Source organism: Doryrhamphus excisus, chromosome 4 (assembly GCF_030265055.1).
Source record: "Doryrhamphus excisus isolate RoL2022-K1 chromosome 4, RoL_Dexc_1.0, whole genome shotgun sequence".
Lineage (NCBI taxonomy): Eukaryota > Metazoa > Chordata > Actinopteri > Syngnathiformes > Syngnathidae > Doryrhamphus > Doryrhamphus excisus.
Window position 1 is genome coordinate 10,690,755 of NC_080469.1, and position 27,560 is coordinate 10,718,314.

General features: G+C 40.7%; 3 protein-coding genes and 2 non-coding genes across 8 annotated transcripts in view; 4 read left to right on the forward strand and 1 right to left on the reverse strand.

The window, feature by feature from the left end:
* The window catches only part of homer1b (homer scaffold protein 1b), a 29,436-nt gene extending 18,593 nt beyond the window's left edge, over positions 1–10,843 (forward strand). For 2 of the 3 annotated variants that reach the window (XM_058072017.1, XM_058072015.1), the window contains 4 exons: positions 5,118–5,274; positions 5,514–5,624; positions 5,693–5,773; positions 5,849–10,843. In XM_058072017.1, coding sequence (XP_057928000.1) covers positions 5,118–5,274; positions 5,514–5,624; positions 5,693–5,773; positions 5,849–6,040 — 541 coding nt within the window. In that variant the 3' untranslated portion in view covers positions 6,041–10,843. Of the gene's footprint in view, positions 1–39; positions 2,176–5,117; positions 5,275–5,513; positions 5,625–5,692; positions 5,774–5,848 lie in introns of those variants that run through there. The other variant, XM_058072018.1, reaches the window with a different exon arrangement.
* LOC131128783 (junction-mediating and -regulatory protein-like) lies at positions 10,686–24,427 on the reverse strand. Its single transcript, XM_058072009.1, has 10 exons — positions 23,119–24,427; positions 20,400–20,573; positions 18,201–18,351; positions 16,918–17,087; positions 16,669–16,834; positions 15,260–15,429; positions 14,970–15,053; positions 14,796–14,888; positions 14,173–14,719; positions 10,686–13,852 (listed from the first exon to the last, which is right to left on the reverse strand). The coding sequence occupies exons 1-10, from the start codon at positions 23,908–23,910 to the stop codon at positions 13,548–13,550; spliced, it is 2,652 nt and encodes an 883-aa protein (XP_057927992.1). The 5' UTR covers positions 23,911–24,427; the 3' UTR covers positions 10,686–13,547.
* trnaq-cug (transfer RNA glutamine (anticodon CUG)) lies at positions 16,154–16,225 on the forward strand. The gene has a single exon. It is a non-coding gene; the product is annotated as a tRNA-Gln (tRNA).
* On the forward strand, positions 18,827–18,898 carry trnaq-cug (transfer RNA glutamine (anticodon CUG)). The gene has a single exon. It is a non-coding gene; the product is annotated as a tRNA-Gln (tRNA).
* Positions 24,428–24,754: 327 nt separating the features above from the next.
* On the forward strand, positions 24,755–27,536 carry cenph (centromere protein H). Of its 2 annotated transcripts, none has more exons than XM_058072022.1 (10): positions 24,755–24,880; positions 25,462–25,572; positions 25,768–25,823; positions 25,902–25,950; positions 26,026–26,094; positions 26,351–26,407; positions 26,490–26,553; positions 26,728–26,779; positions 26,851–27,011; positions 27,080–27,536. In XM_058072022.1, the coding sequence occupies exons 2-10, from the start codon at positions 25,469–25,471 to the stop codon at positions 27,170–27,172; spliced, it is 705 nt and encodes a 234-aa protein (XP_057928005.1). In that variant the 5' UTR covers positions 24,755–24,880; positions 25,462–25,468; the 3' UTR covers positions 27,173–27,536. The 2 variants fall into 2 exon arrangements, with proteins under 2 accessions (XP_057928005.1, XP_057928006.1); XM_058072023.1 differs by lacking the exon at positions 24,755–24,880 and adding an exon at positions 24,901–25,084.
* The last annotated feature ends 24 nt before the right edge of the window (positions 27,537–27,560 follow it).

The window sequence follows — 27,560 nt, forward strand, 5'->3', positions numbered from 1 at the left end:
CTCTATTCATCACTGCTTTCTCATGTCTTTCCTCTTTAGGGAGCAGTTTAAGACTTGTCGGGTCTGCTCTTTCTGATTACATTGCTGTCATTACAAGCCTGACCACTGCAACTGTACACACAATAGTATTATCAGGCTGCTTACAAACATGCATGCCATGACTTTGACATGGTGACATTTGGGTGCATTGATTGAACACGTTTTCTTTGTCACTGAATATATGTGACGATGAGAGAATCTGTCAAATTTAAGCATGATTTTTTTAATAGATGTTTCTTTGTATGTTTGCCAAATGCAGTGCAATAATTTCCCATGCAAGTGAAATCTAATAATGTGTGTATTTCTTTGATGCCGGTGCATGCTACTGTTGCGTTGTTCCTTTTTGCAACAGATTAGCTTGTTTGTGTTAGTGCAACGAATCCATATGGAGACTGTTCTCAAAGCCACGTTTGAGTATTTAAATGAGGTGCATTTGTGAGGTTCATGTCCATAAAGGTGTTGATGACGTGTTTTTCAGGATTTATAAAACATAATACGAGGAGTGGGTGGTGGACAAATAGGAAGACCAACACACTAAACATTGACAATAAATTCAAGCTTCCAAAACTGTCACATCTTTTTTATTTGAAATCTCTGTAATCCCATGCCACTCAATTTGAATTAAATAAATCACTCCATCCTTTACTACTTGATCATTAATTTCTTTCATATGAAAGTCGATGTTGGAGGTGTGACTTTAGTGGTATTTTTCTAAATGGATTTAAAATCTTTGAAGGGCAAGCATAAGTGCAAATGCTTCGAAATTCCCGGCGCTCCATCATGAATTCTTCATGGCTACAGAGAAGCTGTGTGCAATGAGGGCTGCTTGTAGCGAGGTGTATGTGTGTGTGTGTGTGCGGCCATTAATGCTGTGTGCGTGGGAGACACTGGCACTTGCCATGGCCGGCGTGGATGTAACAAGCACAATCTTTTTTTCTCTTTAGAATCATACACAAAACCATAGCTGTTTTTTTTTACATTATTTTAGCGTGTCAGGAGCACTTTTATAGGAAAAATTCAAGTTGGGCACCAACCACGTAGGTAGGACGCATACTCTCTTTTGCTGGTCTGGTGTGCTTTACAAATGGCAGAAATAATACATATATTTTATAATGTAATTTTTATTCATTTAACTTCATAACATTTAACTTGGTGAGTTATTATGAATCTTTATTTGTTGACTGGGTGACGTCGGGCTGGGAATTACTATCACTATTACTAATTAAGGGAAAAAAATAATTTATATTCTCCTTCTTCTCAGTCTTTCTTGTGTAATTTCTAGTGAAAAGCTAGTTTTAGACAGTTTGGAATCTATTTTGTCACCTGTTGCTAGGCAGAATTCAAAGGGCACAATTGTTTGTTTATATGTGCCCTGTGATTGGTACCCCGCCTCTCGCCCGAAGACAGCTGGGATAGGCTCCAGCACCCCCGCGACCCTTGTGAGGATAAGCTTTAGAAAATGGATGAATGAATGAATGAATGAATAGTCATAACTACCCCCACTCATCTGTTGGAATGGCAAACTATAGAAATTAAAGAAATGAAATAAAACAACACGTCTAAGGTTTTAAGTCAAGTTTATTAGTACACAGTAATCACTGCTCTGTATTAGATATAAAATCTACAAAGAAAATCAGCTTCCCCCCTGACTTAAATGTATTCACAATTGTCTGCAGATCGATGGCTATGTAGAGAAATAAATGTGTATTTAATTTCTATACTTTGTCTTGCACCTCCATGTATAAGCCAGCACTCATGCGGTGCTGATGTGCATGTGTGTGGAATGAGATGAGGGTTTATCTCTGCAGTGTGTTAGTGTATGCAAGTGTGGGCCGCTGTGTGTGGGTGAAAAGGGCAGAGGCAGCAAGCGGGGGCTGACAGCTTTCACATCTCTGGATGCATTAGGCAGCTCATCAATCCACTTGTCTGGAATGATTTTCTGGACGGAAGACCCTTTAGAGGGGTCTTCCTTGTCTTTGGGTGACTGCTGGTTTCAATAGTGATGGAGGAGGTGGACGTTTTTTTTTTTATTCTTTTTGATAATCTTGAGTGAACGGAGGCGTTGCGTATGCCCGACGTCACGATGCCACAAGTGCCTTCCTCCACCGCTGCCATGGCAACTGCTTCTTCTCCTTGCTCAGTGAGGGGGAAGAAGCACCCTGACGATGCTGCAACGTCAGGGTACGTGTGCAGAAAAAAAAAAGCTCCAGAATCACACAACTTGACATTGATCCTTTTGAGGGGAATTCTAGTGAAGCACAAAACAGTGTTGATGGTTTATTCAGGAGTTATGCTGTAAAGTATCTGAAATGTGAACAAAGCATGAACAGTCTGAACTGATTGGTAAAAAATGTTCAAACTTAAGTAGGGGAAAAGAGTCACAAAAAATGGAATAGTCAAATTGAAACATGTCTAGGGTGACACTGCACACATGATATGGATTTTTTGTTTTAATTTAAGATGAAACACATGAAAATAATAATTTTCTTACCTCATAACAGCGTAAGCAACAAAGCAAGTACACAATGAAAACAGTCCTTAAGCAGTTCAGAAAGCTAACTTACCGTCCACATGCACTTCTGCATTGTCCAAAATTCATCCTCCGGTGTCGGGCGCTCTCCTTTTTGCTTCACCTTCTGCCGTTCATCTCTTCCATCTTCACTTCTTCACGTCTCGCCTGCTCTACTGCTCTCAGAGCAGAGAGACTGTGTGGAGTTTATACATTGACGTGCTTGGTGACAGCATATGTGTGTGTGTGTGTGTGTGTGTCAGTTCATATGTGTAGGATGCGGTGTCGTCTCCCTCCTATACGTCACACACACAAACACACACAGACACACTCACACTCCTAGAGGGGGCGGCTGTTGTGTAAGAAGTGAAGGCGCCGTAGGAGTGTTGAGTGAATTAGATCTGGGATTTTTTCACTGAGTGGGAGTTGTGGAATGGTGCAGTTGCACGTATCTGTAGAGATCGTGTAGATGTGTGCGTGTCAGATGAGGGGGTAGAACAAAATAGAACGGTACGTTTGTGGTCATACACAGACACTGCTTAAGCTTTCTTTTGTGTCTTTTAAGGAATCACCACAGCAGGGGTGTCAAACTTGTTTTCATTGAGGGCCACGTCGCAGTTATGGCTGCCCTGTAACTAACAATATATATGAATATAACCTCATAATATTATCACACGGCGGCACGGTGGTCTAGTGGTTAGCGCGCAGACCTCACAGCTAGGAGACCAGGGTTCAATTCCACCCTCGGCCATCTCTGTGTGGAGTTTGCATGTTCTCCCCGTGCATGCGTGAGTTTTCTCCAGGTACTCCGGTTTCCTCCCACATTCCAAAAACATGCTAGGTTAATTGGCCACTCCAAATTGTCCATAGGTATGAATGTGAGTGTGAATGGTTGTTTGTCTATATGTGCCCTGTGATTGGCTGGCGACCAGTCCAGGGTGACCCCGCCTCTCGCCCGAAGACAGCTGGGATAGGCTCCAGCACCCCCGCGACCCTTGTGAGGAAAAGCGGTAGAAAATGAATGAATGAATGAACTTGCTTTGGTGACAAGCAGACATCCGTGGTATTTAGAAAATGCTTTAAATGTTGCATGATCAGATTACTTTAAACTGCGGGAGAATTACACTCAGTACAATTTCTCTGCCAAAATGAAAGAATAAAAAAAGGTGAAGTGCATTATTCCCAGGCTTTCAGGGCCCATGTAAAATGATGTGGCGGGTCACATCTGGGCCCCAGGCTTTCATTCTGTATGCTACAGAATGAAGCTGACACATGCCTGACATCATCCATGCTGGAAGCCACTAACCTTTGTTGGAGATGGGAGGGAGCAGGAAGTACATCTTGTCACTGGTAATCCCTAACTCTGATCTTTTAACTTTTTCCTTTTTCACATACATCTTCTCTGTCATGGAGCTCATGACAGTCATGGATCTGGATCAGATTAGGTTTCTGATCGTCTGAGGATATAATCTCAGATTACAGCCTATGTGTCAAATAGGACCATGTGGAATGGCTTCCAGTCTGGATGTGTACTGCTGCCTTTGTCTGTGTTTGATGGACGGGTTGACGTGTGCGTGGTTACATTGACGAATGGATGAATTCATGGATGAATGTGGATAGGTGTGTTGGTGTTTGATGGATCAGTGAATGGATGGATGCACTGATGGATGCACTGATGGATTTGTGGATGATATATAGATGGATGAGTAAATGGGTGATTGGATGGGTGGGTGCATATAAATGGATGTTGGATAGATAACTGGATGAGTAAATGAATGGAGAAGTGCTGGGTTAGAGTTAGGTTTTTTTAATTTTATTTTATTTGGGCAAATATATGAAACATTACAGTTCATTTTTTACATCAATCAAAATATCTATTATTTACATTTGTATTCAACTATCTGATCACAAGCCCAAAAGGAGTAGGCTGAAGCAAAAGCTTATAAATGCCTACCCCTTTTTGCAAGACATAATCATGTTCATGCCACATGTTATTATTATCATTGTAATATTATTATTGTTATTATCATTATCATTATTATCATTATTGTTATCATCTTTATCATTATTACCATTATTATTGTTATTATCACCATTATTATAATCATCATTAATATTACCATTTTCATTTTGTAACAATTTTTTTGATTTTTTTTCTTTAGATCAGGTTAGATCAGGGGTGTCCAAAGTGCGGCCCGGGGGCCATTTGGCACATCCTAACATATGATTAAACAAGAAAATGAATGACGGATGTTTGATGACATAGATGGATGGATGGGTTGGTAGGTACGATATGTACATAGATGGATGGATGATGGTGGGGGTGGTGACAGATGGGCAGTAGACACATAGATGATGGATTGGTACTTGATGGATAAATAAGTGGATTGGTGCATGGACATTTGATGAATAGATAAGTAGATGGGTGCGTGGTTGATAGGAGGGTGCTTAGAAGCCCTGCAGACTTTGACTGTTCTGTGTATTGTTAAGTTGTCATGATTGCACCTGAGTGTACTTTGTGTGTAAGTCACAGTGAGTGATCATCACCGTGCATGCTTGTCTCCTACAGCCCAGCCATGACAAAGCACTGGGAGGCTGAGTTGGAGGCACTAAAGGGGAACAATGCCAAGCTAACAGCAGCTCTGCTGGAGTCCACCGCCAACGTCAAACAGTGGAAACAACAACTGGCTGCATACCAGGAGGAGGCCGAGAGGCTACACAAACGAGTAAGTGGGCCACCGATGCTTAATTTCATGCACGACAAGGTGACTCAGTCGTTTTAATATGCGGAATACATTTGGAGCAAAGACCGAGCGCTCAAGATGAGAGGGTTGGAGTAGAGAAGAGCGTTGGCACTAGTGAGCATTCAGATGAAGAGTGTGAAGCTAGTGTTTTCATGATTAAAGGACATTTCAAAGAGGCTCTGTCTTGTCATGGTTCTGAATTCTCAAGTTTGTCCTTGTAGGTGACAGAGCTTGAATGCCAGAGCAACCAAACCCCGGCTATCAAATCCCAGAAGACAGAACTCAACCAAACCATCGAGGAACTGGAGGCAACTCTGAGGGACAAAGAAGAGGTCAGTTTGTGTTCAAAACAGCACTTAACTTAATGTTGTGCACACTTTTAATCTTCCTGTACTCCCAGGAAATGGAAAAACTAAAAGAAGAATTGGAAACCATGAATGATCTCATGGAACAGAAAGATACCCTCTCCCAGAAACTGGAGGTGAGCCCTCATCCCGTCCAATAGATGCTCTTTATGTCCAAAATCTGCCAACAACGGCGACTCTTTATTCAAAAGGAGACGGAGCTTCGCAGTCGGGTGCTTGAGCAGCAGCTTGCAGGGGCCGAGCAGCGACTGGAGGAGAACCAGGAGGAGCAGGAGAACTTCAGAAAGAGCCTGCGGACGCTGCTGGAGCTGCTGGATGGCAAGATCTTTGAGCTGACCGAGCTCCGAGACACCCTGGCCCGTCTCATAGAGGAGGCCAGCTAAAAGATGGAGCTGCCGCTACATGTCCGCATTACAGAGCCATAGCACCCACAACAAGTGGCCCGTGTTCCTCCCACAACACGACCACGGTGAAGTCGAGAGCCCCTAAATTTGATTTCCATCGTCCCCCTCGCAGACATCATGTTTGGATAAGGAGCGACCTTTGCCTTTGTCTACTATTGGCTACTTGCTTGTAGTGATCTTTCTGCTTGAAGACAACCCACTCCCACACATTCTCACGTTGCTCCTCCATGAGAACTGTGCCTCAGTGCCATCTGTGGTTTGACTGCGAGAACTACACCACAGCTTGCAGCAGCACATCACCCTCTTCACTTCTCCCCATAAAACCTGGAAAGTCATGCGGAAATAATTGCTGTTAAGACTCCGAAAACTGCGCCGAAGCTGCCAAATGTCCTCAAATATTGTCCTCTCGCTATGTTGATCCAAAGTGACTCGGCAGTACGGTGAAAGCGGCAAAGCATCACAGCACCCGAGAATTAAAGGGCCACTCTCCACCAAAATGACATAGAAAAAATTGCTGGTTCTCTTCCCCTACCCCTACCCCCACCGGTGTGGAAACACAGAACTGTCACCAATTACAACTTCTTACATCCTATTTGATAACGGCAGTGGCGTTTATACATGAGAGATGAGTGGGGCCCCATCCACTTACACTAGATACACCACATACTAAGAAAAGTACAGCAACATGGACCTTTGGAAGTCATAAAACCTCAAATGCTGTACCGTTCATCTCTTAAGTAACACTATAGCCTTGTTAATCGTCACGTAAGTGCTGAAAGAAGTTGTACAAAGTTGTCCAAAGTAAGAACTGAGGGTCATTTGTGGCCTGTGGCACATTCTAAAAAATAGCATTTAACAAGACAACTAAAGAAAAAGACAGCATTAATTTACAAGAATAAAGTAAAATACAAATATTAAGAAAAAAAGTTGGAATTTAATAAAATATTATCACTATCACTATTTTATATATCACTATATAAGAAAACAACATTTTAGTAGCATAAAATTGAAATATTAAAGAAAAAGACATTGATTTTTTGCTTTACATTTGTTATATGAGAGACAATCATAACAAAATAAAGTCAAAATATTAAGAAAAAAATATTATAACAAGAAAAAATATATATTTTAGAAAAATGACTCATAATATTTTCATTTTACTAGCACAGAGTTGGAATGTTAAAGACGTTTCATGTTTTCAAGTCATAGTATTATTCATTCATTCATTTTCTATACAGCTTATCCTCACAAGGGTTGCGGGGCGTGCTGGAGCCTATCCCAGCTGTCTTTGGGTGAGAGGCGGGGTACACCCTGGACTGGTCACCAGCCATTTTTGATGATTTTTACCGATTTTTGAAGGCATACATAATATTGTGTTCTTGGGTTATATACTGTAGACATGGTATATACCAAAAAAAAGATTGGACTCCATCCATCCATTTCCTATACCGCTTCTTATCCTCACGAGGGTTGCGGGCATGCTGGAGCCTATTCCAGCTGACTTACAGGCAATCGCCAGCCAATCACAGGGCACATATAGACAAACAACCATTCACACTCACATTCATACCTATGGACAATTTGGAGTCACCAATTAGCCTAGCATGTTGAAAGCGGAATACCCGGAGAAAACCCACACACGCACGGGGAGAACATGCAAACTCCACACAGAAATTTTTGGAAGTTATAATGTTATGAGAACCTTTGATAGATTCTGCTTTCAGTCTAGTAGTTCTGATGCTGAAAGCCACAAAAAGCCACAAAGTCATACTGATCTTCACCAGGTGCACCCTTCAGTCTGCTGGATCAAGTTGGGATCCTAGTCGATCCCAAAGCAAGTGGTCTAAAGCGAAAGTGAAAGTCAGTTTGTCGGACTCCTGCCATATTTACAACTTGTTTGACATTTACAAAAAAGTTGAACGCTTATGTAGTTTTTACAGTGGTCTGAAAAAAGTGTTTGCCCCCTTCCTGTTACAATTTAATGTTTCAGATGATGAAATTTAAATATTAGTCAATGACATTACAACTGAACACAATAATATGCAGTTTTGAAATGACACTTTTTATTATTAAAGGAGAAAAAAACATCCAAACCTATGAGGCCTGTGTGGAAAACTGATTGCTCGTCTCAATTTTGCCCCAAGACCTTCAAGAAAATACAAAAGTTACATTTTTTGGAAGGTGTTAGTCCCATTAAATCTGGTGTAAAAGTAAATGCCACATTTCAGGAAAAAACAACATACCAACAGAAAAATATGGTGGTCGCAGTGTGATGGTCTGGGCTTGTTTTGCTGTTTCAGGACCTGGAATATTTGCTGTAATAAATGGAACCATGAATTCTGCTGTCTACCAAAAAATCCTAAAGGAGAGTGTCCCGCCATCGGTCCGTGACCTCAAGCTGAACCCAACAATGATCCAAAACACACTCTGGAGTGGCCTTGTCAAAGTCCTGACCTGACTCCTGTTGAGCTGCCTTAAAAAGGCGGTTCATGCCGGAATGTTGCTGAATTACAACAATCCTGCAAACATGAGTCGGCCAAAATCCCTCCACAGCGCTGCAAGAGAATCATGGCTTGATCAAAGGCTTGATTGCAGTTGATGCCCAACCAATTATGAGGTTTAGGATGCAATCACTTTTTTCACACAGGGCCATGTAGGTTTGGATGTTTTTTTTCTCCCTTAATAATAAAAAGTTGAATTTAAAAACTACATTTTTGTGTTCAGCTAATCATTAACTAACAATTTTTGTGTGACAAACATGCAAAAAAAAATAAGAAAAGGGGGCAAACACACTATGGTATGCTTTTATGCATACCATATTATGCTTATTTTATTCACCCTGTCTCATCATCATCATTCGGGTTTGGTTCTTGCTCAAATTTTGGACCATTTTCTTTCTTCAAATTTTGGTCTGCCAATCTGTTCTGTTTCTTATTACCTTCAAACGTAACTTCCAATGATTATATACGATACCAGACAATATATTTTTTTTTTATTAAATTCATTCATTTCATCCATTCATGTTTGTTGCCAGGCAGAATTCATTTAATTCACACACATGGAGCACAGTGGTGCCCCATACAGCGCAAAATGGACAGGGAGAGTAGTTTAAAGACAATTATTATTAATTTACACACTATCTGTGTAATGACAGTGTCATCTACTGGATGTGGTTGGGCACTGCCTCACTTGTATCTCATCCAAAATGGCCACCGCTTGATATGCTTTATCCCATTTAGCCACGCCACAATGATATTTTCAGAAGGATGTATGTGGGGCTGAACGTGAGAGTGACTTGCATCCAAACTGCTTCCACCATTGCAGGCAACTGAGCTGTCTTCCTGCCAAACTCAGTGTGGTGTGTGTGTGTGTGTGTATGGACCCCCAGCACGGCCTGACCTTTTCACCTTCTGCTTAAAAGTGTGCCTTTTCAGTGCACGTCAGCAGACAACTAGTGTGTTTGTATATAATATAACATGTGTGTTTGTGCTGTAACATCAAGGCCTACACAGACACACACACACACACACACACATGCACACTGAGCAATATCAGACAGGCTCTGTACAACACCTCTATTGTCATTTTATCAGGTACTTCTTCTTCAAGTGGACTGCACACACGTCAATGCAGCTGATCTAACACCTCCATCCCCTCCGACCAACAGAAAGTGTACTGGTGTTGACCGTCCACCTGTGTGGCAGCCCTGCTGGTCAAAGCGGTGCATCGTGAAGGGCTTCTCGAGTGTTCTAGCTACAATATTGTGTGCGTCGATGACTTTCCACCCTCAGTGATACAGGCCACAGGTTTTCTTTCACTCCTTACGGGTGAACACTGAACTTTTTTTTTTTTTTTTACATACACTTGCTATAATAGTGGTATAATTAAAGAACCATATATGACAACTTTGTACTTGTGTAAATGAAAGGAAGGCAAATGCAGTAACACCCTGCAGTGACTTATTGTTGTGTATTAACCCATGGGAAAAAAAGTGTTATTGTAGAGTGTACTTTGTAAGCAAACCTCTTGAACATACAGTATATACTGAAAATGCATAACAGTGCAATACTCTTATGTACCAGGTTGATTATTATTATTATTATTATGAATCAACGGCTTCTTCTTTAAAAGTCTCCAAAATGTTTTTTAAAAACTCACACAAGATGCTGCAACCTTTATGGTCCCAACTCATATTATGAATTGAGCACTTTGTTTCCACTGTGTAACCACACTTTTTAACCACATAATGTACCTAGCACATGTACTTCAACCTATTTAGTTGCACAGGTTAATACACCGGAATAAGGCCCATGTAGTGGAACATGTTACCCAAATGTTGGACTTGGGAGGCGGAACATCCTTAAATATAACACGCTTAATTGTTGATGAATGCCTTTGTACAGTAGTGGATACAAAGTTTTTCCTTTTTTTCTTGTTTTGTAATGTATGGTAATAATGTAAGTATGATTATTGTATTTAAAGGTATGAGAGGACTGGCAATATTTTTGACTATTTAAAAGTAATTTTGAATTCATGATATTAAAGAAGTACCTCAGGATATTGACGTGTGAGGACTGGTGAACAAAGTCAATCGCAATCAGTGAAAACAGGCACTCTCAAAATGCACATTGCAAGGTTTTTAATTTGATTGCAGGACAAGGTTGTAAAAAAAAAAAAAGGCAAAACAAGTGTATTCTTTGAAAACAGCAGCATTCGGTTGTGTTGTTTGAGTGCCGTATTACAGTTTGGATGGGGGAGCCTGCATAATAAATGTTAACATTGTTCTTAAAAATGCTTATAGAGGGAGATTATTAGCGGCATGCAACGTAAAATATAGTAAAACATGATAACATCCTTTGGGTGGAGTTATGGAAGGCTCAATAAGCACCTCGTATAGACCCCATGCATGGACGATTGAAGCATGATTGACACCTCTACATCTGTAACCTATAAACTGTTGTGAGGACGTAGTATAAAGAAAAGTACAGTGTGTGTAATTCATAGCTGAAACAGGCTCACCAGGGAATACTGCAGCCACTCTATAGTCGCAGTTTATGAATCCACATTTTGTGCTGTGATACTCACTGTGCCACAATCTAAAATAAGTCAGCATTTGGGTTGTAAAGAAACACTGAGACACTCTCCAATGACCTCTGATGTGTGCACTTTTTTAACGCACCGTTTTATTGTGGAAAAGAGTCATAAGACAACTAATAGACTTCAATACAGATACACTAGGCTCATAGATGTATGTGAGGGTGTCGACCCTGGTCCTTGGCTTGAGGTGTACCGCCCCGCTGTCTACATGAATTCATATGCATTTCTTCCACAAAATAATGGAGACATAGCTCTAAATCAGGGGTGTCCTGCCTGGAGTGTTTCCCCTAAAATAATCTTCATAAATTCTGTTTTTGTAATATTATGATTTTTTTTTACTTTATTTGCCTAATATCACTTTTTTTCGAATTTCGAATTTTATTTTTCTCATAATATTCAGACTTTTAAAAAAAAATTGCCTTTCATATTTCAACATCATTATTTTTCCTCATAGTATTACACGTTTATTCTCGTAACATTGCAACATTCTTTCTTGTCAGAATACCACTATTTTCTTTTAATATTTTGACTTTATTCGATGAAAAGTACAGCTGTTTTCTTTCCCCAAATGTTTGAATTTTCTTCTTGGATTTATGATTTCATTCCCATAATATTTTGACTTTATTCTCCTAACATTACAATTTTTTGCCAACCTAATGTTCCCAAAATTACAACTTTGTTGTTTTGTTTGATTCTCATAATGTTATGATTTAATAATAAAATAACATAATTTGCCTTTAATATTTACCCTTTATGAGACTAAAATGTTTATTTTTCCTCATAATATAACAACATTATGCCTTTTTTTGTCAGGTTCAAACTTTTTTCTCTTAATATTTGCATAATATTAATGTTTTAAAAAGTGACGTGGGCCAATAACAAAAACTGCCACAAATGGCTCCCCAGGCTGCACTTTGGACACCCCTGATCTAAATAATCAGTTCATGCATGGCTTCAGTTTCCCAACACAGACAATAGCATCCAACGATGTCTGTTCGAGCACCAATGTGCCCCAGCGCACAAAGGGCAGGTTGAGTTTGACCTCAACCCCACCAAACTTAACTTTCAGGAGGTTCTTTTATCCATCATGTAATCTCAATAGAAATGACGCTGAGGTTGGTCTTTTGAGGTAAAACAGTTACATAATGTTGCCTCGAGTTCGCTGTTGGCTGAGAACTTATCGTGTGGGTGCATTTTTTTTTTTTACTTGCAGCAACGTGACTAACTGACTTCCCACTTAGAATTTCTACAGGGGAGAAGGTGGGTAGCGGTCACAGCCCCCTCAGTGAAGGAGAGCCTATTAAAAAAAAGCTTGGGAATCTCCTAAGAGGTACTGTGGCCTTTTGTAAAGACTTTTACCACATCGCCACAGCTCTATCAAACAGTATGGTGCAGTTAAGCAGATGGTCATCCACCCTGGATGGCTGAGGGAACATGGGGGTGAGGGCAAGAGGGGGAGGGGCAGGAATAGTGTGACATACTGAAGGATTTGGTGCACGTGCAGTGGGCCTTCATATGGGCTGTCAGTTTTCCATATGACCCCGATTTACATGATTTGGTTAGCGTGACAGCTCTACTTTACAACAACATATATCTGTTTGGGGTGTTCCAGTGTCAGTGGCATTAAGTTCAATTATGCAAAGTTGACTTTTTAGTGATGTTTAGTGATGAGTAATATTCTTTGTGTGCCAAGAGTAGTGCTTCTCAAATTGTGAGGCCGGCCCCCTGGGTGGGTGTGAGATACAGAGTGGACAAACGTGTCATTTTCAGCATGGAATTTGACTCTCGAGTACGCGTTTATGCTTCACTGCTCTCCATTTTGTTGCATTTCGCTAGTTTCTGTTTCGAGTTCAGTCAGATAAACAGATAAGATATTAGCGCTACAACATTTCTGCCCCCCCAGAGGGGGCATGACAAAAAAATTGAGAACCACATTAATAACAACTAAGTGTATGTGTAAATGTGGCCACAAAGGGGCGCCACATTACAGCAACATCATGGAATAATTACAAATAAATATGGCGTCATAATACATAATAGTGTGATTTTTTTTAGGTTAAATACAGTAGAAATGACCATGATGGTCTGAGCAGCATGGAAAAACAAAATGACCATCGACCACCGAGTTAAATTATTAGTGTGATGACCAACTGGTACTGTGAGTGTGTGTCTGTGCTTATGTGTGTGGACAGTACACTAAGATAAAGTACAGTATCTTCACTGAAGTGGCTTTTTGCAGTTTAGAAATGTGTGTAACTTTTCGACTGTTACCTTGGAGTCCAATAATAATAATAATAATCGTCCCATTGAGGTCCATTAGTCTAACTTGTACCTCAATGGGACTCGTACCGTACCCCTATTTCAGACATATTGTGTCTGAGCCTCAACCCTAGCTTTCCCAGTCTGGACCGCCCAACCCATCGTCATCAGAGTCCGACTCTGGAGAAGCCTCTTTGATACGGCGAAGTGCCTCATAGATGCTCCTGGTAAGAGGGTCACTGGTGGCCTCGTCCTGACCTTTCCTCTCTTTTGGAGGGACTTGCCTCAATTTGACCCCCTTCCGGATCTGAGCTAAGATGCTGTTGGGGTCATCGTCACTGCTGGCAGGAGGAGGAAGGGGCCGCTGGTCGACCTTCTTCAGGTGGAAGCTCCCTCTCTTCAGGGAGGCCAGCACCTCGTCCATGGGGGAGCTCACTGCACAAAGAAAGGCCATGAATGATTCATAAAATTCACATTTTTGTGTATTATATTTTCATGGGATGGAAAAATCTGTCTCTGGTTCTGAACATCTGTTTCAATGCCAGTGTTGTATTAAGCTGAATGATGCTGTGCTCAAGTGGACGCCATGTTGCTCTTCTCACATGCAAACTAGCTGAGACTGAATCAGACGCTCCCAAAGAGTGCACTCCATTGTGCCTCACTTTCCTCTAGATCAATAATGATTCAATTCCCCACACAATTATTACAACCATGGCTACTGGCAAGTGTAGACGGATGACTCAACAAATATATACCTCGTCTGCTGTGGCCGTCAAACTCTGGAGTTTTCCTCAATTTTTTGCGGGCGCTCACCAGCTGGCTGCTGTCAAAAAAGCGAGGATGGAAGGGGCCAAGCGGAGAGAGAGGATGCTCCTCTGCAGCACTCTTTTCTTCCGCCTTCTCCCTCTGGCTGCCCGGGCCCTCTGAGGGGGACACCTGCTGCCGTATTGGCAGGGGAGGAGGAGGAGGGGGTGGAGGTGGAGGTGATGAAGGAGATGCCAGCAGTGAGGAGAGGGAGCAGGGAGAACAGAAGGAGTCGGCGGGATTGGGCACAAGCAGAGGAGGAAGTGACGCTGCCAGGCCTGTGACAGGCTGGGTGGTGAGCGTGGAGCTGAGGTCTGTCTGCACGCTGGTGCTGAGGAATAGAGGCTGCTGGCCTGGACTCCGCATGGTCACCGCAGGGTCTGAACGCTCCTCCCTTTCGCTCCCGCCATCCGTTGGCATAACCTTTCCACGCTCCCTCCTTCTGCTGTGGGCCACGCGTATTCGAGTGGACTTCAGAATCACCTGACCCGGGTACCGCTGTACATACAGAGATCAAGATCAGCGGGGAAAAAGGAGGCAAAATCCTATCAAAACATTCATTCATCAAGTGTACCTGCTTGAAGGTGCGCAGTCTGTCCAGAGTTCTTTGCCTCTCTTGACGCACTCGACTGTTCTTTTTCTCATCCTCCTCTTCATCCAGTTTCAGCTGGAGAATTCAGACAAATATGTTCAATGATGCTTTTCAGGTGGTTAAAAAGCAAAGCAATATCACATGCGAGATATGTACCTGTAAGATGTGTTGGGATAGGAGGTCTTTCTGTGTGCTTTGACGCATCTGCTGTTTCTTAATGTGATTTGACACACATATCTCCTGTAGAAACAAGAGGAGCACATAACATGTTAAAGGATTAGAACTGAATTTGCCCCTTTGCAGCCATAACAGATCCCACTCTTCTGTTGAGACGTTCTAAAGTCCCTTTTCCCAAGTAGTGTAAATGATCATATTTTAAAAGTGAAAGGCGGTACATTTCCAAAGAATAAAAGGTGTACTTATTTGTGTGACGCAGACATACACACCCGTTTGCTCCTCAAATAAGAACGCTTGGCTGTGATGCGTCCCCTTCGGGCCTCCAGTTGTCGAGCGCTGACCTGAAGCATGTGTAGTTCTTTTTTCTCGGCAGTGTCCTCCTGTGTAATATCAGCTGCACTTTCAAAGGTGTCGTAGTACACCACCTCATCCTGACGTTCTGCACAACAAATACAAACACATAGGTTACATTATAGCACAGTTATAGTACTCAACTGGTAGGTCAGGAACAATAAATGTTTTTTACAGGTACTCCGATTTCCTCTCACAGTCCAAAAATACGCTTATTAAGTTAACTGGAGATTAACCACAGGTGTGGATATGAGTGTGAATGGTTGTTTGTACATATACATATCATATATGGGTCCTCTGGTTGGTGACCAGTCTGCGGTGCACGCTGCCTTTTGCCCAATGTCAGCTGACCCATGCGTATATCAGGTACATTTACATATATTACAGCTTACAATAAGTTTGTATTGATGGCAAAAGCTAAATACTGCTTAGGTTTTTAAAATGTAAATTTTTAGTCTTTGACAAGGAAAACAGCAAATCTGAAGCACACTTATAAGATATAAGCATGTGTGAGTTAATTAAAAAGTTAATTATGACACACACGTTTTCACAGCCTGTTTTAAAAAGTTTTCATTAAAGTGGGTTGTGATGTAAAGAGGGTCATCATTGGTTAGTCTTGCCAAAGCACTACGACAATTCTGTTTTTCAGTCTTTTAACCCCGCTAGTTTTACAACTGTGGTGATAATTAATCATATCATATTAAAACTATTGTCTTTCAATACGATGTTGCAACAAAACAAAAAACAATCACGGCAGGCGACTGAGGCAAGTGGTACGTGCCACCAATATATCCCACCTACCCATCCACCATGGTTCCATGGTGTAATGGTTAGCACTCTGGACTCTGAATCCAGCGATCCGAGTTCAAATCTCGGTGGGACCTAATTTTTTTTATATACTGTATATATGAAGTATACAACACATTGTTTGTTCTAATTAGATAAAAATCGTTCAAATGTTTATTTGTGATTAAAAACATAAGATACAGATATAGGCCTATGTCATAGTGGTTTTAGTTGCAGTGTCAAAAGGACCGTACCACATCATGCTGTTAGTGTCTCTAATATTTACTTGTAAGTCAAAATAACCAAACCAGACTTATGATAATGAACTATCCGACAGTGTCAATCCAAACTGAGCTGACTGTTATTTTTGTAAAGAAAACCATTTTGTGTAGGAAAAGCTAAAGGAACGGTATAATGGAACATACAAGGGAAAATCTTTAGGCTTATTGCACTGTTAAAGACTCAGTAAATGTTAGTGATGGGACAGGAATATACCATGTTTTGCCCCAAAGCAGCCATGACTGTTGAAATGAAGACACACCTGTCATCTGTCTTCGAATGCTGTCTAACTGAGCAGTGAGAAGCAGCTCTTCACACTGAAGGATCTCAGACTGGATGTCATACAGTTGGAGCTGCAGCTCATAGTACTGTGACTCCATGTGGTCCAGAAGGGTCATTGCATGCTCGCTGCTACACAGGCTCTGCATCTGAGGGGATACAAAAAAAAAAAACAGCTTGCATGACTTAAATGGACTGCGACATGATGGGCATTGTTTGTTCTGGTGCACACCTCTTCTCTAAGGGTGTGCTTCCTCTGCTCCAGGCTGATCTCCCGGGCTCTCTGCAGTTGCAGGGTTTCCTTGGCGACAGAGTAACGGAGTCTCTCCATCCGTTCCACTGCTGATGTCCATGAGGCCTTGCCAAACTTGCGCTGGTCCACCTTCATACGCTCATAAACACCTACAAACATGCAAAATCAAACATATGATTACACATGAATAGTTCAGCTTGAATGTGAGTAAACGACATGCTCCAAAATACCATATGTGTACCCCACAAAATGCTTTCTTTTAAATGTGACAAAGCTGAGGCGAGAGTGTGACATCTAGTGGTCATATTTGGGCATAACAAGCTCTTTATGTGCCTGGAACTGTCAGGAACACACAGGTTTAAACAACTGCAACATGCTAGCTCACACAAGCAGTATATATATTTTTTTTAATCCAAGAAAAAGCCTCAATATAAATTATATACGCACAACATACTACAAAATGCTTGACAGAATACTGGTTATGCGGTTTTCATCCTCAAGTTACTACGACTGCTACTGTCTTTCACTAACTTTGCAATATATGAATAGCACTTGAGCGGCAACTATTCTTACAATAATTTTCAGACTCAAAGCTACAACTGTGCAATCTTGGCCTATATGATTACAAATACCACTGAATGCGATGTTCACATTAATTGCCATGAATGCACATTAAAAAAATCTTCCAAATACAAATAAAAATATATTATGTAAACTTCCTTGGAATGACCTTGAATAACATTTAATGGCCTTCATTTTTGCAATTTTCTTTTACAAGCTTTTAATACCCAGAGAACACCCTCTATAAATATGCTCTTAGTAGGAGTTTCCATGTTAAATTTAAGCAGCTGTCAAATGCGTCATTTGGATCAGATGCCCATTTAACTTAATTTTTACAGCTTCTGGACATGCATACACAAGGGAAATTGGGTAATAATATACAACAGGAATATAACAATAATAAATTCATATGTTGAACATAACTATCCATCCATCAATTTTCTGTAACGCTTGTCCTCACTGCGGTTGCAGGTATGCTGGAGCCTATCCCAGCAGTCTTTGGGCGAGATACACCCTGGACTGGTCGTCAGCAAATCGTAGGGCTTCAAAATAACTACCAATCATTTAAAATAAAGTTATTGACAGAAAGCTCCACCAAAAGGAATACTTAACAAATATGCTGACAAAATTATAACTATAACTACAAATATGTGTGTGTGATGTGTTCTATTGGTCAGTGACTTGGCATAATGGTAAATTACCTTTCTGAGCTCTGGCGGTTGTCTCAAAGTATTTTACAGTGAAGTCCTGGATAATAAGGACCGCCTCCTGAGCTTTCCTCTGCCAATCAGAGTCCTCCTTCTTGAGGGCGTCCACGCGCCTCGGGCCCAGGTAGTCGTTCTCCATGGAGATCTGGTGAGAGAAGGTCGTCTTTGTTATTTTATTCACTTTGTTCGTCCATAGCAACACCAGCTGGTGAATATGTAAATGACATTTCTAGTCCATTGATGGAGTGTATGAGTATCTACTTCAAAAGTTGATACAAGCACATTTTTAGCGCAGTTTTACTGTGTGCACTAACAAGCATAGTGCTGTTTTAAAAAGTGTTGGCTGCCATTATTAATTGATTTTACAGTGAACTTTATTGGGTTCCATAAAAGACAACACAAACAAACACATTCCATGCTCTGGGGGGCATTATTGGGTCTCGGTGGTACTGTGAGATAAATGCTACATTATAGTTTTTAACCACAGCTCAGCTTTCTTGCATTTGGTAATAAGCCACAGCAATGCAGCAGTTCAGCCACTCTCTGAACCTACGAGGTCATGTCGCGGGAAGGCGGGGCTGTGGTGTGAAATGCTGCAACACCCCTAGGCTGACACATGAGGTTCCATGGTGTAATGGTTAGCACTCTGGACTCTGAATCCAGCGATCCGAGTTCAAATCTCGGTGGGACCTTAAAGATTTTAGATCCTGGGTTGTTTGCTCTACAAAAACAGCCTATGTAATTTTAAACACGTCTAATGAAGAAAGTCAACCTAAAACAGAACACAGATCATACTTTATTCATGTGTCTCCGAGGCTGCAGGTAACTGGAGATGCCCAGCATACCACTCACCACCCACACACCATGTGACCTCAATAACAGAGCTATGCTTTTTGTTGGTCCTGTATCCTTATAAACATACCAGCATAAAATTGGACAGACCGGCACAAGATACAGACTTTTGATTGACACTCAGAGGGTTACCCAAGTTTAAGACGGTATATCTGAAAAAGACAGACAACTTGTCATGCATGGCGCTAAACAAATTCTCACAAAGAGGTTTTCTTTCTGACACACCCGTGAACTGGAGAAATGCAGCCAATATATTTAGGAAAACAGTACTGTTAATAATGCTCATGATTGTGTTTGTGTTTGTGAGGCAAAATGTATTGTATTACTTACTGTAACCAGCGGAGGCACTGTTGATTAAGTCTCAACTAACTAGGGGTTCAGTATCTCACCCAAGGACATGATCATGGAAAGATTAAATCCATTAAAATTTCCCTTCAATGTGTAGCCTCCACTGTCAGATAGTTTATTATTGTGGTTATTTTGTCTTACCGTATTTAGAATAACAAAATATTAGAGACACTAACAGTATGTTGTACACGGCGAGATGCCTTTTCACTTGCTGGTTGTTGCGAAGCATGAATTTCAATGGAAGAGATGCATGCCAAGCTCTTATCAAATGCACTTCTGCCACCTTGTGGTCATTCTTTTGGCTAAAAACTGCATCAAACATAATTTCTTCTATTGTGGAGTTGCATCATCACCTATTTGTGCCTCTTGCTAAAAAAAACGTAAAAGATGCATAAATACGTCCTTGGGAGTAAGCAGTCAGGTTGAAAAAAAACTCATTCGCTACCAAAAACCTTTGGTAGCGAATGAGTTAAAACTCAAAGGGTGTACCTAAGAAATATACAAAAACTAAAATTAAAAAGTGTAAATACAAGTTTAAAATGAAAATAAAAGCATCTATTTTTAAGTTTTCCTATAAGGCATTGCACCTGAGCAACGCATTCATTGGTGCCAGCCGGGTCGCTGCAATGATGTCAGCCTCCCTCTGTGCTCCTCTGGCTCCCGCTGGTGCACAGCTGCACAGTTAGACACCGAAATCTACTGTCGATCATATTAGAATGTGAAGGTGTACCTAATTAGGTGCCTAATGTGTATTTAGTGCTTCTTTGTGATTTGGAAGTGATGTGCTGTGTCAATGAACTAAAAATAAACGTGCCATTAACACTTCATGAACTGGAGTAATTTGAGTACTTCTATCATGCCTTCGTTCGGTGGCTTTCTCTGCCTTGCTTTAAAATATCTATCCTGTTCAGAAAGCAGTAATTACAACAACAACTTCTACATGATGTTGTTGAACACTTTTATGAAATACAAAATATTCTGTGGTGGTGTTACCTTAATTTGTTGTCTGCGTAGCATGGCCAGCTCCCTCATGTCTCGGAATGGCTGCAGCAGGTACTGGTACAGCTGCGTGGAGGCCTCCAGCAGGGATCCATAAGCCTGGTCCTCCTCCTCGTAAAGCTCCAACAATTCTACCATGCTGTCCATGCTCCTGTGTCTTTCCAGGAGCTACACACACAGTTATTGGAAAATGTGATAAAACCTGGAATCGGTCGCCTTGTAGCGGGCATAACAGCTTCTGGGAAGACTTTATATAAGATATTGGGGTGTGTCTGTTAAATCACCAGCCACAATCAAAGTAAAGCATACAAGAGGCGTACTGAAAAGAGTATTATTAGCCCATCAATAGTAACACACTCCACTGCAAGGCTAAAAGGAGGAATGCTTTGTGCAACTGTACATACCAACAGTATAACAAAATGCAGACTCTCAGCACTGAATCCGATCTACTGCTGGGAATAAGATCAATAGTCCCACTTTTTCCCCCCTGACTGAAATACTCCTATGCAATGCACTGCATGCAAGCACTGAAATAGCCAACCCTCAAATGAAGAGAGGGGATCAATAGGACTGTGTGTGTGCGCATGTGGATAGATTTTGAATTACATGAATTGGATTTTGTATGGTGTTTTCATTTTGAATGAGCATGATCTGTTTTTTACCTGCATTTGTTTATTTATTCTGTATCTTCCAATTCTTTCATTCCTTTTAGCTAAATTTACAGTTCATAATTTCACAGAAAACCGATTTAACTTTTTTTTCCAATGCACCCCTCACATATCCTTTACACTTTAAAGGATAAACGTAAAGTTTACAGCAGAGGTAGGGAACCTATGGCTCGGGAGCCAGGTAGGGCTCTTTTGATGACTGTATCTGGCTCTCAAGCATTTACCACAATAAAAATGTATGTTTGCCAACATTTTAAAGTAAACATCACAGAAATCACTGTTAAAAATATTAAAAATCAATAACTTTCTTATGCATTTTAATCCGTCCATCTATTTTCTACTGCAATACGGCCGACCATATCTATCTTTCCTGATGATATTTTCCAGGTCAAACACCAAAACTCGATTATTACTGGGTAATGCGGTAGTGTACCTCGGTCATTAAGATGTAAATGTAAACTTTCCTCCTTTAGTCAAATAGTCACCTAGCTAAAGCTGCAGAACCACGCCTTCTGGCAAAGATGGCCAAAAGAATGAAATATACGGAGTACGGTGCAAAACCATGCAGCAGCAGAAGTTGCATTAATGGCAGCAAGTATTTGATTTATTATTGGACACTGCGCTGCTCACAAAAGTGTGCTGGCCACACCCCCTTGGCGTGGGGTAGTGTGCCTGGTCTACGTAATTAGAGCCCATTATATCTAAAACTGTTGGTCTTACATAAAAATGCACACATTTTATTGCATTCAATGTTTAAAAAAATGTATATGGCTCTCACAGATACACATTTTAAAATATCTGGTCTTCATGGCTCTTGTAGCCAAAAAGGTTCCCGACCCCTGGTTTAAAGGGTCACAAGTGACCCTGTAAACTTGACTTTTGACAAAAGTCAGACTACAGCACCCCCTTAGACAAGTTGCCAGTCAGTCACAAGGCACTAAAATACAACTTGGAGAATAATTTTTCATCCACAATGATGAATGAATGTAAATATGGAAGTCCTCCATTAAGGCATTAGTTGTTCTGCAAGTCAAACGATGCATTAATGTGAGCTCATCAGTCACTGACAAATTAGTATTAATAGGCATTCTTTTAAGATAAGCAGCAGTACATCAATCTCTGCTGTAGGTGTGTTTATGTCTGGATAATAAACAAAAAGGGTAAAGTGAATGGTATTTCACTTCTATAGCACTTTTTCCACCTCCAAGGCGCTCAAAGTGCGACTGGAGATTCAGTATTTTGCCCAAGGACACTTTGACATGATCACAGCAGGACAGAGAATAGAACCCACAACCTTCAGGTTGGGAGACAACCACGCCACACCAGCTGAGCTACATCGCCCTCAAGTGTCAGGTGGGAAAACCAGTCCAGGGAGTGCTCCACTTCCAGCATCAAATCAGCTGGCATAGGCTCCAGCTCAAATCGAATCAAATGGATCAAATCGTATCCGTCCATCCATTTTCTATTCCGCTTATCCTCATCAGTCAAGTCATATATTTTGTTGTCATTTGGTATATTGCATGTTTTGAAATGTAGTTTTATACCCAATTAGTTTTATGTATGCTTAGTTTTATGTAGTTTCATTCCCTTGTATTAAGTCTAATAATTGGATGCAGCTTTTTTTCTTACTTTATTATAGTCAATGTTTTTCACTTTTTTGTATTAACATTTGTTTTCAGCAGCTGTTTGAACTTGGAACTTTTCAATAGTTGTTAAATATGACTCATTGATACTGGTAAGATGTGTATGTGAATATCCATCCATCCATTTTCTATGCACCAAGCCTTTTATATACACATCATGTATTGACATTAGCCTATTATCACTTTCAGCCCAATGCAGCTGCTTGTTTTTACTTTAAAATGCTCAACTATTGTATCAAACTGCGCTAATTGGCAAAATGCACGAAATTGATATATTTTCATTTGACAGCAGAAGGGAAGAGTAAACCAACATGGCAGTACACAGCATCAATATTCTTCTCAAAGTTGCCCACATACATGCAGGTCATGAGACACTAAAAACTTAAAAACCTTTATTCTCACCTCTTGCAGATGTTTGCTTTCACGCTGAAGTGCTTCCTCGTATCCAGACTGCTTCAGCTCACTAAGGCTCTCATAGTACTCATCTGGATCATCATTTTCAGTGAAGAGAACCTGGGAGAGGATCTTCCAGCCGCATATATCTAGTGCATGGCCCAGGTAGAGCTGCAACTTAGAACAGAGTTCATCCATCTCAGTCTCTGAGACCTCAGCTGGCCCGAACAACACTGTCCACATTCCGCTGGGTTCCTCTGGAAAGACAGGAAGACAGGGCTCCAGGTCGGAGTTGACAGAACACAGCTGCTGGTGGACCGCCCGCAGGTCCTGGAAGGAAAAGAGTCCTGCCCAACTGCAGTCCTCCCGACTAAGACTATCCTCTAGGTCCAAAGTGGCCACACAGGACTGCTGCTCCTCTCGCTGCGACTCAGGCTCAGAACTAACATGACATGACACATAGTTGACCACAGTCTTAATTTTAACAGGACTTAGTTTGGAACCTGGAAGCTTGCTTTTAAGGCCTTTAACCGCAGCATCTCTTGCTCCTGAGCCAGGGCTCCGGGACAGTTTATCCCCTGCAGGACTTCCGGGCCATCTTGTTTTGTCTCCATCCTCCTCCCTGCTGCTGCCAAAGCTTCGCCTCTGCGCCGTCCTGTTGTGACATGTGATGGCAAATTTGCCTTCTACTTCATTCCATGCTACGATAAAAACAAATTTATGCTTCTCCTTTTCTTCGAACGCATTTGGGCGAACGGCTACCCAGCCCGACTCAAAATTATCCTCCATTGTGAATGACATCTCCTCAAAGTGATAAAACTACACAGCTATGCGTATGAAGGCATCACCGCAGCTCTGACGCAAGCTATGCATGTTAGAGTGTTATAACGCCATTTACCAACCGCTGAGACGATATTAAGCAGTTCGCCCCGTTATCCTTCGCTGCGGCGGGTGTTTTTGGAATAATGCGGTGTCATTTCCATCCACTTGGCTGTCAAGCAGCCAGAGTCCGTTAGCTTCATCATTAGCGTAACACTGAAGCATCTCACACGACAGCGCGCACTGTGTTGAACCACTGCAGACCTCCTTGAAGAGTGTTCCTCTTCACCCTTCGCACCGTAGAGAGTCGGAAAAACGACTCCCACATATCCCTAAAACGCGACAGAATGACGCCATTAAGAGGGAGCGACAGTGTTTGGCCAATCCCGCGGTCTTCTTGTGCTGTTAGCATTGCTTCCTCGCTAATAACATTGATATGTTTACAGAGCTGACCAGATCTATACTGCTGCCTTCAAAGACAGTGGGAAAAGTGTGAAAGCTGTAGTACTGTACTGTGCATTCATTTTACACAGGAACACATGAACATGAAAAATATATAAATGTGAATTAAAAACAATTATATTATGAAATGATATTTGAAAATTGTGTGCTACACTGACTAGTGCATCAGCTGCCATCGTTTTAAGATAAAAACATTAGTTAGAATTGTAAACACATTTATATTTACTTATACATGTGTATGAAATATGCCATTATAACTACCCTCTAGCATCGGACATTAATGGGCATGAATAAAATATCATGTTGTTGCATCGGCTAATATTTATTATTTAAATAAGCACACACTTATCAATACAGGTGTCACATTACATGTAATTATTTAATAGTCGCTAGGTGGCAGCAACCTATTTTCTGCCTCTGAACACTCATCAGGGAAATAACGAAGAAAAGTTGCAGCACTTCCGGGCGGGCTGTTTGACATGAGTATACGGTAATGTTTCTTTCGTAAAAGTTGGTATTTACAGGCTAGACATAAAAAATAGATCCAAATAGACAACTAATATCATTTATGCTTTATTATTCCGTAATATTGTGTGTTAGTTTTGACGGATGGCTGTGTCAATGGAGCGTGATAATACAATTTGATTTGACGTTCATTTGACTGTAGGAGTTCTGGTTTTCTTCACATTGCTGGGTATGTTTAGCAGTATGTGCTAGGTATGATGTTAGGGTAAATTGAAAAGCATGCATACATAATAAATTGCATACTTACGTAATAATAACTGAGATTGGCCGGCGAAACGTCCAGAGTGTACCCAGCCTCTCGCCCGAAGACAGCTTTGATAGGCTCCAGCACCCCCGCGACCCTCGTGAGGATAAGCGGTAGAAAATGAATGAAAGTAATAATAATACGTTTTGTTAAGCAGTGAAGTGTCAATTGGAATCCATAAACTGTCATACGGGTGTTTTTTAAATTGAAATCCATCAAAAGGCGAGAAATATCTATACGTATGACAAATCTAGGAAACAATTAATTATAAGGGTCAGTTCATGTATTTTTTTCCACTCCAGGCTGTAAATGGAAGCAACTGACAACATGGAGAACCTCAACCAAATCATTGAGGGTGTGGTTCTAAATGATGGACCCAGCAGCCAGTCTGACCCCTTGCCAGACATAATGAGGTACTTCTGCCATGATTATAAGAGTAACAGTGTGAGTTGATAGTCTGTACATTCCCTGTGATTGACTGGTGACCAGTCCAGGGCGTATGCCACCTTTCACCCAAAGTCCAACTCCCTGTGACTCTGAACAGGATAAGCGGTAGACGATGGATGAGAAAGATTGATCTATTTATATTCTGTATTATTTTATTTCAGGATAAAAGAGCAGATGTTTAACCAGTGCTTTGAGATGGAAGTGCAACTCAATGCAGGTAAATATATCACTGCAATTTTGCCATCATTTACATTTTTTGTCATCAGAACAAGTGTAAATATCAGGTCTTCTGTAGCAGGGAAAAATAAGAGCTCATGCAGTTCATCTGAAGCAGAAAGAAAATTGTGAGTGCTTGATTGTTCATTCGGTTTCTGAAATGGCAAATTACATGTTTCATTAAGATTTTTTTGGCTTCACAGGGCAGAAAATGTCAGCGAGCTGGAAAGAGTCAAGAGCATTCATTTTAACTGCACACTGGCTTTGCACAGGTAAAACACAATTTAGAAGAAGCAAGAATATAATGTGTTATGGAAGGATGATAAAATTAGGTACAGCTGCATCCGTTCAATGACATAATCTACTTTTACAATGATAAGTAATGCTCTCTTGTCAAACTTTATTTGTCCCAAAACATTCTCTGTTTCTACAGAGTTGCCATATTTAGCCGCTAATACTGTGCAAGTTACAACTAGAATAATAAACTTGTTAAATATAGTATATGAAATTACAAGACGTGTGTTTTAGAATGCAGATGTGGCATGCCATTGGAGAAAAACTGAAAGAGAATGATGCAGAGGCAGTGTAAGTTAACAGACAGAAATTATGCATTTACTTTCAGAAAACGTGTTTTCGTATCCATTTAACCCACTTATGTTGTTTACAGTGACCTGAAAGCCACCAATGATCGCTGCATGATGCTTTGCTCACGTATAAAACAAGTTCAGCAAGTAAGCCAGATCCATCATGTTTTCCCTTTGCCAAAATTTCTGATATCTTAAGTAGAATAAGGAGATGTGTGTTAACGCAAATGAAATCATATTGCAAAGTGATTACATAAAAACAATGCAAGAGTCATGTTATGCTGAAATAAATAATGTATGGTTTCCTTTTTTTCCTCAAAGGAATCAAGGGGTCTTCAAGATGAAATCACAGGACTCCAAAAAAACAGACTTGGTCTGTAAATATGGTTTACATTCAATATTTTTCCCACTCATGCTGTTTGACAAACACCTTCTATTTTATAGAGCTGAAACGTCTCACGCATGAGAAAATGAAGGACATTGAAGACTTAATGGTAAAGAAAGAGCACCCCGATGCAGAAAAGTACAAAGTCGCCTTGGAGAAAGGCCAAGCAAACCTGGAGAAATACAAAAAGATTGCCATCATGACGCAGAATGTCTTCAGGGTAAATATAATACATTACTGTAGTTTCAAAACTCAGTGAAAATATATGTAACTAATTCCTGTGTGCAGGGAATTCTGCTGGCTTATAGAGTAAACTGGATGGAAAATCCTAAACTGAGAGACATCGCTATGACATTGGAGGAACTTCCCATCTCTGACTAAGGAAGGGGTTCACTTCTCTTGTGTAATATATATAGATGTAGGAAAAAATATTAGACCACCCTTGTTTCTTCAGTCTCCTGTTTATTTTAATACCTGCAATAACTAAAGGTGCCTTTTTTGGACAAATATAACGGTGGCAACAAAAATAGCTCACAGGAGTTTAAGTGTTATAAAAAAAACATTGATGTTGCTAGATACCAGCTCTTAAATTCATATGATCTGTTTTGGTTATCATATTTGTCCAACCAAGTGTACCTTTAGTTGTACCAGGCATTAAAAACAAACTGAAGAGACAAGGGTGGTCTAATATTTATTTTCATAACTGTATACGTATCTTTCTTGTATTAAACGAAATAAAAACAAATACGCTATACTTGTTATTGTCATT